This window comes from Canis lupus, chromosome 4 (assembly GCF_011100685.1).
Source record: "Canis lupus familiaris isolate Mischka breed German Shepherd chromosome 4, alternate assembly UU_Cfam_GSD_1.0, whole genome shotgun sequence".
NCBI classification, from domain to species: domain Eukaryota; kingdom Metazoa; phylum Chordata; class Mammalia; order Carnivora; family Canidae; genus Canis; species Canis lupus.
In genome coordinates this window covers 68,073,435-68,083,920 of record NC_049225.1, presented here as the reverse complement: position 1 = coordinate 68,083,920, position 10,486 = coordinate 68,073,435, and the positions used below count along the sequence as shown (strand labels likewise).

The window sequence follows — 10,486 nt, the reverse complement described above, 5'->3', positions numbered from 1 at the left end:
GTCCAGCTCAAGGCCCTATGCATGGTGATACTGCTGACAAGTTTTTCTATTTCCAGATCGAGTTAAAGTGAAACCACACCGGCCCTAGTATTGAAGCAGTGTGTGGGGGTCCTTTGTGCTGAGGTGCTTCTAAGGCTATTGTCCAGGGTGTGAAAATCTCTAGTGTCTGTGTTATTTCCTGAAGCAAGCACCCACGAGAAGTAGAATTTATTACAAAACTACTGTTTGCCTTCATGAAAAGTACAACAATCTGAGACTCTGGGGGGATGAAAAACTTACTAGGACTTCTTTAAGAACTGACACGCATGTCAACTCATTGATGGGTTAGCCAATTTTTAAACAGTATGCAGTGATGATGGTCTGCTTTTAGTTGGCTTTATCTTATTCTCTTTTGTATGTGATTGCAGGTCCTACAGGTATGGATCTCTGGCAGCTGCTGTTGACCTTGGCAGTGGCAGGCTCAGGCAGTGCTTTTTCTGGGAGTGAAGGTGAGTTCTGCTTTCGCATTCCCACCCCCAGTATTTTGAAATAACACTGAACTTTATTTGTTAAATGTAAGTTCTTTGGATGATTTAATTAAAAGAGGTAAGTTTTAAGTAGCTGCAAATGGGAAACTTATCTTAGCTTTAAAATCATAAGCCAGGAGGAGTTTTCTGTGGATGTTTGAGGAGGAATACAGTTTTGGCATCTGGTGTTTGCATATCAAAAATAAATGCTGCAAATCATGCTGAGGGCATTTATACTGAAGGCAAGCCAGGTCTCTTGGTCCTGGGAGAGGGACTGAAATTGCACTGGAAGGTTAGTTATTAACCTACTGATCACTCTGCTCATCCGTGACTATGGATATCATCCCCGATTTCCAGAGCTCAGAATTAAGGTCTCTGAATCATATTCTCTGAGAGCAGAAATTGCAGGTTTCAAATAAATTTCACCTCTCATGCTTTGGGCAATTGCCGTTTGCTTAGGTTTGAAGGAAGACACAACTGAAAATAGTTGAATAATGTACTCAGAGCTCATGAGTTCCTTGGCCATCTCTATAATTCTCCTTCCATTTTTATGCCCTCTTCACCATGGAGAAGTCTCAGTACATTCAAATGTATGTCTTGTGGCAGAAATAACTGGAACAAGAAAGAGTAATGAAAGGGATGAGAAAGAAGGCTTTTTCTGTCCAGAAAGCAAACTGTGCTTATAAAGGGGTGGGACATTTTTTTTATTTATATATTGTCTTGAGTACTTTTTTTTTTTTTTTTTTTTTGCTAAGGCAACAGCATAAGAAATAAACAATCTATTTCTCCTGTGCTGTGACACTGCATTCAGTTGTTGCTTTAAGAGTTGCTGATTCCCCTACTCACTGGACAACTCATGTTGGAAAACACAGTTTAACATCAGAGGTAGTGCCTTAAGATGTCCTCCCTGACCTTTGAGCCAAAAATAAATCCATAGTAGTGAGCTGCTGAGGGCGACCAGAGTAAAAAAAAAGAGAGAGAGAGTGAGAAGCTTAAAATATGTTATTTTATCTTTTAAAGCAATTTAAAAATATTTATAGAAAAGAAGTCATAATTGTTTGAAATATTTTTGGGTCTCTCTGGTGTTACAGTGTCAACATTATGCAAGTCAAACATGGAGAGAATTGCAGGCTCCGTTTCAGCAGCTTTTCCCATGGCTGGTTTTAGATCCTGGTTCTGAGCCAAAGAATTACAGCTGAGATCCTCGGCTGTTCGAAAGTTATGGTGGTTTAATCTCTACTTTCTTCATTAAGGTGGCTTTCACTCCACTGGGCAAGGCTTGAGGAATTTAAAAAACCTGTGAAATGAAAAGTATGGCAAAGGAAATCTTTAAAGAAAATTAAAAATGTATCCCCAGCTGAAAGACGAGAGCTCAAGTTACATTTAGACCTAGAGAGTCTGCAGAGAGCATCTATTTCAGCTGTTTTGACATTTTAGCTTTGACATAAACCTTTAACTTCATAAGGAGAGTGGAGAGAACAACACCATTAGCTGGTTTTATGTTTGCTTTTTGATCATTTTTTTGTTTGCTTGGTCTGTTTGGGGTAGTAGAGATAAGAAAATGCAGTGGCTTACAGTAAACAAATCATGTAGCCTACCAGTACTTACACACGTAATTAGCAAAAGAAAAAATTTCCTTCTCCTTTTTTTTAAGTTAGTGGGCAAACCAAAATTCTTTTGGAATATGTGGCTGCTCCAGAGTTCTACCTTAAAATGGCCTGGGATTATTAAGGATGAGCATGATGTTTCCATAAGAAGGTGTAGATGAACATGTTTGAACATGAGCACGTATGCATGTTAGCGTGTTTACCAGTTCTGGCCATTTATCTGGTGAGTCCTGCCAAAGTGATCACTTGACATAACGTAGCTTGAATCTCAGATGACATTCAGGGCCATGCGGTTCTTTTTCTGCCAGGTCCGGACTGTAGCCAATTTTTTTTTTTCTGTTCTCTCCCATTGTATAAGGCAGACTAAAAATATATAGTGTAAGGGTTTATAAAAGCAAACAAACAAAACCCTCCTGTAGTTGTACCACCCATTCATTTGAATTCAGTTTGGTCAGGGAAAGATGTGACGCTGCTGAGTAAGGGATCTGGAAAGTGTTACCTAGAGTCGAGTCTCCCAGGAGCTGGTAAAGGATGACAGATCTGCATGCCTGGGGAAAGTTGGCACTTGAAGCCTTGAGCAGGGTTTTTCTTGCTTGGGCAGATGAGCAGTTAGAAATATACTGGCCCTGAGAGGATTTTTCATTACATCTAATTGCCTTATGGGAAATGTAATGAAAACGGAACAGCAAACAGTGCACCATTGTGTTAGCTCAAGTGTTGTAATAGGTGCTCTGTCTTTGTCTTTCATCCTTAATGTTAGTCCCTGCACCTGCTCCTCAAGACCAGTGACATAGTCTCTGGGAGAACTCCTTACTCCAAAGTAAGTGCCTTATTTTCAGAGGGCTTCACAGGGTTAAACTGTCAACTGGTTGCATCAGACCTGCTGCTCCTGGGATGATGATATTAGTGAGATATGTGCCTAAAAATTTGATGGCTCCACTAAAAAAATAAATAAATAAATAAAATAAAATAAAATAAAATAAAATAAAATAAAATAAAATAAAATAAAATAAAATAAAATAAAAATTTGATGGCTCTAAATACTCTCCAAAGAAGTGCCTATTACAAATCAGGTCGGATCTCTGCTATTTTAGTCGGCCCACAACTAAGCATCCTCTTAGCTTGTATGCTCACCAGCCTAACATGGGAGCATACAAGTCCCTGCCCTGAAGAAGTTTAGTCAGGTTGAGACGTGAGGAACTTCTAGAAATGAGTGAGAACCTGTATACCTTTAAGGTCTCAATTGTGTAATGAATATAAATTGTCAAGATGCTCCAAAAGAAAATAGATCAAGGTGGACTGGAATAGTTCATTCAGTGTACAGATTTTCTTTTTTTTCTTAGAGCTTTCTGTTTTCAAAGATTCAGCATAGGGCTGTGAGGAATATAGTGCTTCTTCCCTCAAGGAATTTATCTTGAGCTAGGAGATCAGGAATCTGCACAAAGAATTACCATGGGAGGCAGTGTTGATTAACTATCAAAACAGTGGCCAGAAACTGGGAGGAGCAAAGTGAGGAGGGTCAGCTCTTGCTGTAGTGAATTAGAGGGAACTTCATGAAGGAGATCAGTGTTATTTCAGCAGGAGCTAGAATAACTGGATTAAGACTTAAAAAGGAAAAAAAAAAAATTTAAAAAGGCTGAGAAGAGCAGGAGGTGACTACAGAAAGACCTGAGTACTCGAGGAACAACACAAACAGAAGTTTGGAGGTGGAGTTAGGAGGTGTGATTAGAGAACAGTTCATTCAGTTACTGAGTTTATACTACGTACAGGTACTGTATTGGGCAAGGAGTGCTTCTGTTTTACACATTTAGTGTTTGATAGATATTTTTTGAGCACTACTTTGTAGAAGGCATAGGATTCATTTGACCAGAGTATGTCGTACCTGAACACTATATCTGTAATTATTCACTTCGGAAATAAACTTAGGTCAGTAGATTTGAGTTAAATTGTAGAAGAGCCTAGAGATGGTTAGAACTTTGTGGAAAAGACAGGTCTTGCTGGGCCTTGGAGAGTGAAGAGAGTGTTTAGAGAGGATGAGAAGAGAGAGAAGCATAGACTTATCCAGCAAGTTATAGTTCTTTTCAAAGTTGTAGGCCAAGCATAAGTGCTAATTATGGAACATTGTGTGTGTGTGTAATATTTATAGATAGCATATATAATATTGATGTGTAATGGCTATTGTGTGTGTGTGTGTGTGTGTGTGTGTGTGTGTGTGTGTGTATGGCATGGCTTGCAGGCAAAGCACATAATTAGTATTTTATCACTCCAGAGATTAAAAGGTACTACATCATTCCGTATCAGTCAAGGTAAAAATTTACACTAAGAGTAAGATGCCATGCCCTAAACGAATCAGGATCCTCAAAATAATGTTCTCTTTATACTTTTGAACATTTTTAATAAACCTATGCAAACCAATACAGCACTAATATGGGGAAAAAAGAAGACCCTGCTGTTCTCATTGCTAGCAAATAGGAAATAATGATGTAGTGGAAGGAACATTGTATTTTTTAATAAGCCCCTCCCCGTTACAGTGAGGCTCCACAGAGCCCTGAGAGGTTGCCAGATACATATCAAGCAAGTATTAGAGTCATGGTTGTAGTTGGTAAACCAGTAAATGGTGTGCCTATTAAATGTTTTCAAGAAGGAACAGTTCCCATTCACACTGAGATTAAAAAAAAAAATCACCAGCGAGCTTCAGATTGCTGCTGTCTTTACTGTTACCAAGAGCAAGAAGAAATCTTTCAGTCTGTTCTCATGCCACAGCCTGAGTGCATGTACATCAGCAACCCTGCATCACTCGGTCCTCATGGTATCACACCCGCTTCGATGCTAGAGTTCAGCAGGGCGTAGGAGGCCAACTTGACATGCCCCCGGCCTTGTCTTTTGGAGTGGGGCCAGTGGAGGATATGAGCACACATCTTTGTGGATGATGGCGTAAAACAGTCTTTCATCACATTTTTATTGAGCACTTTTATGGATTCAAGGATGAATTTTACATTTATGTTCCCACTTTTAGAGAGTTCATGGTTTGCAGAAGAGAAGACAGACAAGTACACAACATTTAATTGTGATCCCTTTAGGTTATTAAAGAGTTTTAAACAGGGTGATAATGCTGTTAGGTTTTCACTTTGGAAATCTTACTGGTCATAGGATGAAAGTGAATTTGAGAGAGATAAATGTAGCGGAAGATGATGGAAGAGGAAGGCCAGGAGAGAGATGATATAAATGCGATGATTTGGGTTAAAAAAAAAAATTGAGGTAAAAAAATTTTTTTTAATTAAAAAATTAAAAAAATAGAGGGATCACAAAGATGTTGCAGAGACAGAACCACCAGTACTTAGAGTCCAATTACATGTGGAGTTTTGACTTCAAGAACTGTCAGAACTTTCTTACTCCATCCACTTCTAAGTTCTCATATTTGTAGTTAATGTCATCACCAGCAATGACTCACTGTTAGTGCAGTGAAGTCTCAGAACACAGTTCAGCCCATTAACGGTGCCGTGGTAGTTGCCGGGGCAGCTCTGTAGGGGAGAAGCGTACCGAGGCTAAGAGCAGCAGTGTGCCGTTTCCCAGCATGCCTTCCTGTGCCTGGCCTGGGCCCCACGGCTATCTTCCCACCTGTGCAGCATGGCTATAGTATGGTTTAGGGTCCACAGAGGAACAAAGGCCTGGCTCCCTTCCCGTGTTGTCTCTGGACATTCATGACTCTATCCTGAGACCTGGACGTATCCCCAGATAGCGTATCATCACCAGAGCATGTACTTACTTCATGGAGTGCAGCAAAATAAATGCAGGGGAAAGTTGACAGTAGCAAAGCCTTGCGCTGGGCAGATTCTGGGAGGTCGGTTAGGCTTACACATAGCTAAGTGACTCACCCCTACAAAGCAGCTGGCAATGTGAGTGATTAGGCTTGTGCCTCAGCTAATTAGTAAATAAAAGGACTGGGACCACCCAAGAATAGTCTGAACCTTGAATGTTCGATTCATGCATGCCAACGACTGACTGTACTTCACCCTAGACCCCAACTCTTTTGGCATGAGCCAGTCCTTTGGCATGAGCCAGTCCTGGTTTGCAAAATGTCTCCCTGCCACTTTGGTTCAGTAGCCTAACCTGGGGCTCCTGTTATGGAGTAGACAGGAAGGAGGTTGACATGATGGATTTGATGTGGGGCCAGAGCTCCTGTTCGTGGACACACTATGTTTTCTGACTCTGGATGGAAGCTAACCCGGGTTTGGCTGTACAGAAGTCCACACCGGCTTGGGCCAGCATAGCCAGCCTCTGCCTGCTATCATCCTCCAAGACATGGGGCCCGGCATCAAACACCCAGTGCCTTTCCCATAGAAAACCCTCTTGGGAAGAACCTGTGGCTGGTGGATTTCTCCTCACTATGAATTTAAGTCAATGAGGTATTTTCCCAGAGTTAATTCAGTTTAAACCTTAACTCTAATCTCTATACAATAAAGAGTGTTAGGCATTTCAGAGCCATCAGTGAAAGGTCTAGCCTCTGCTGTTTATACCTGTCAGCTTATCCATAGCCTGTGCTTCTAACTTGTCATCAGGTGCTGGGGAGCAGCCACGACCCTTACCTTTCACAAGCAAGCCATCACCCTTCCATTTGGGCTTTTCCAGCACTTACATGGGTGTTTAAGTCATGCTGTCAACAATGTCATTCTCAAACCCAAAGAGAAGCTTCCTCATGATCTGTAGTGAGCAGCGTAAAGGCGGTAATGATGTGTAACATAAACACACTTTGAAATCTGATGCAACTGACCCTACAAAGAGAGGATTCTTGGTGCTCTGGCTGGTGGTTAGTGCTCAGACCACAGGGCCCAGGGGCTTTGGAGCCCGTTATCAGCATCTGCTGCAAATCAGAGTTTTCTCTGGTTCATATTTCTCACATCTATTCAAATGAATCCACAGTATTTCCCCAGATACGTCTATCAGGAATCTCTGTTTCTGCTTATACAACTTACTGACCTTCAGCTTTAAGCATAACTAATTATAGTGTCTTTATTACGTTTTCTTTTTTTTTAATTTTTTAAAAGATTTTATCTATTTATTCATGAGACACACACAGAGAGAGAGAGAGAGAATGGCAGAGACACAGGCAGAGGGAGAAGCAGGCTCCATGCAGGGAGCCCGATGTGGGACTCGATCCCAGGACTCCAGGATCACGCCCTGGGCAGAAGGCAGGCACTAAACTGCTGAGCCACCCAAGGATCCCCAGTAGATCTTCATTTATTTGTGGAGTGAATGAATACATTAGAATGTAAATTCTGACCTGGGACTCCTCCAGTCATATCTCTGTGCTGTTATTAGTGCTCTGTTATCTTGTTTTAACGGAGTGGGGGCTTAATTAGGACCCCTTCCAGTGGGAGGGGTCTGGAAATAGCTGTGCAGCTATAGAAGCTAAAAATAGTGGCCTCCAAAAAGCCCCAAGCCTGTACCCTGCCCTAAGCCCTGATTTGTGGGCCTTCTCTGTGGATAGAATGATCTTGTTTTTCTGCTATATACTTCAGATGCCATCAAGGCTGGAACTCTGATCTACACACTGATCCCTTAGACCCCAGTGCCCTTCCTAAATCTTGCCAACCTTTTTCCAGGTAACTGAACTCTGTACCCCATGCACCAGCCACTGGGCTAACATACTGGATTGAAAGAACCAGTCACCCAGTATCAACCCCCTGACACCACATTTATCTATGCCCCACCTACCTGATTAAATCACCTCAAATATTGACAGACATACAGAGGTATAATGAGGCCTGCAGATCCCAAATCCAAGTTTTCTCTGCCCCTTTGGACATTGACCTTTAAATTTCGAAAACTCTGATTAGTGATTATAGGATAGCTGGATCAATTTTTCCAGTTTCTTTCCTTAAATATCAGGTCTTTCCAATTATCCGGTGAGAAACCATCTTGAAATATGAAACTCTCAAAATTAAAATTCAAAGTTATATTGCTAAAATACTTAGTTTCTTGATCTCTGAGTGTGAAAAACTTTTGCTTTCTGTATTCTCTAACCTTTAAGTAAATCCTTAAAAATTTGGAAAACGAGAAATCCTGTATAGAGCATTTGACTTCTGAATAGCCATGTGCTACATGTAAGAATGAACAGATTCACATCATCAGAGATTGAAATGGTGATGTTGGCCACTCTATATTTTGAGGAGCCTTGGCCTCCTCAAAAACAAGAGGTCATTTCTTAAGGAAAGGACCACTTTGTGGCTGCTTAACGGTTAGGATATATCCTGCCTTCTCCTCTACCCAGACATCGATCCACCCGGCTGCTTCCTTGGTTGGAGCAAGAGTCACCAGGCTTTTCTTAACAATAGCTGGTGATGGAAAAATGTGTTGTGATGAGAGTAGGAGAATAGGGAAATGGACAGGAGTCTGTCAAAGAGCCCTGCTCCACATCGGGGCAGTTTGGCCAGATCTAGCAAGGAGTAAAATGCAGTGAAGTCCCCCAGGGGCCATGCTTCAGCATCCCTGGCTGGGTTTACAAACTGTTCTATGACTGTGCCCAGCTGCCCATGTCAGCCGTGCCAGCACCATATTCTCTGGATGTTTGCTCTGAACTTCATAAGCACGGCTGACTAACTCTCCCACCCTTTGCTGCCATCATTAAGCCTGACTTCCTGGAAAGCTCTGATCGAGGAATAGAAGAGCTAGATTAATTTCTGCGCATATACCCTGGCCATATCTGTATGTGAAACTCATGTTTATTGAAATTCATGTTTATTGTAGCTGTTATGGGGATAAGAGGCAAAAGTATAGCTACTCCCTGTATAACCTGTCTTGTCTTATTTCCATGGACAGGTGCTAAAAACATGGATTCCTAGGTCTAAAAAACTTAAGGAAAAAATAGAATATGAAGCACTTTCATTAACATGAGATGTATCTAAGATAGAAGTTTTCCCTGTTGAATTAGAGGGGTGATTTCTCCAACATATTGGTTGGGAGTGGGTTGCTATGAACCCAAAGTCAGAGCCTCTGATGTGAGGAGAGTCTACTGATGCCTTAAAGCAGAAGGTAGAAGACTGAAACCCCAGACTGTACTGAGACTGGCCACAGAGGGCATTTGGTAGATACCATAAGGACTACTGATGGATTGCAGCCATCAGTTGATAGAAGCCCAGTTTGATTTGTATTTGATTTGATTATGCAAGATGTCCCTCTGGTGCTCTGACTCTGCCACTGCTGTCACTCCCTTGAGGCAGCAGCAATCAGCCAGAGGCTTAGTCTGTCAGAGGGCTGAGGGAGCCTGTGGGGGAGTCCCTGAGAAGGGGAGAGGCTGGTCAGGTGGCCTTGGCTGGTACTGAACCTACTGAGGTGCCTGGGCGAAGGACCAGTTAGCAGGTCTCTGTACCAGTCATATCAGATCCTGTTTCTTTCTTCTGTCATCCTGAGGAAAAGCAGCCCAGACTAGGGATTTCAGAGTATTGATCTTGAACCTTATCAGAATTGGATTTGAAATGCAGCTCTGCCAATTTCTGAGTCGCGTGATCTTTTTTTTAAGGGTGAGTCTCCCAGAAGCCAAATGTTGAAACAGATTCAAATGAGAATGAAATTGTTAGAAAATGTCCCAGGGAGAAGCTGAAGGGGAGGGGGGAAATAAGACAGAGAATGTTTTAAAAAAAAAAAAAAAAGCAGCAAGGGTGCACTATCAGGTACTGTGAGGTGAGTAGTGAGGGGGGGACTGGGTACAGTCCCCTCTGGAAGTAGTGTTTCAAGTTGTCCAGAACAGCCTTCAGTTGGTGTTTGAGGGCTAATGCAGAAGGATGCTATCGGTTCTCCCAAGGGCAAAGCAGGATGGCTCCAGCAGCCTGAGGGCGGCAGGGACACAGGTGCCAGGAGTCAGATGTGAAAGCACACAGGGAATCTGCATGCACAAAAAGGGTGTGGTTAAGGGATCGACATCAGCAAAGAACTGACAACATCTGCTACGAAGGCTTTGGTAGGCTATTATACTCTCTGATGCTCAGGTTTGTCTTCTGTTAAATAGAAAAAAATAACTTGTTTAAGGTCATTATGGAAGTAACATAAGTAAACCACTGGTTGAGATTCCGTGGGGAAAAAACACATACTCAGTAAGGTAACTATTATTGGCTCTGAATTGCGTGATTGCAAACCCTGAGACCTGAATAAACATGCAAACTAAACAGATATGTGCAGAATTGGATTTATAACAATATGTGCCAAAAGGAAGCAGTGCAGTTGCACAAGGAAATTTTTAAAGCTGAAGATAATTATAGTGGTGCCTTCAGAAAACTGTGGAAAAGAGGATGCTAATGTTTAAGGTGTTTTTAACGATAGAACTGATTTTATAGCATAAACTTTTATTAAATGAGACACTTCTATATTTATCATTTT

General features: G+C 41.7%; 1 protein-coding gene across 1 annotated transcript in view; it reads left to right on the top strand.

The window, feature by feature from the left end:
• Nucleotides 1-407: 407 nt before the first annotated feature.
• The window catches only part of GHR (growth hormone receptor), a 139,700-nt gene continuing 129,621 nt past the window's right edge, over nucleotides 408-10,486 (top strand). The window contains 1 exon segment of the mRNA NM_001003123.1: nucleotides 408-488. Coding sequence (NP_001003123.1) covers nucleotides 419-488 — 70 coding nt within the window. The 5' untranslated portion in view covers nucleotides 408-418.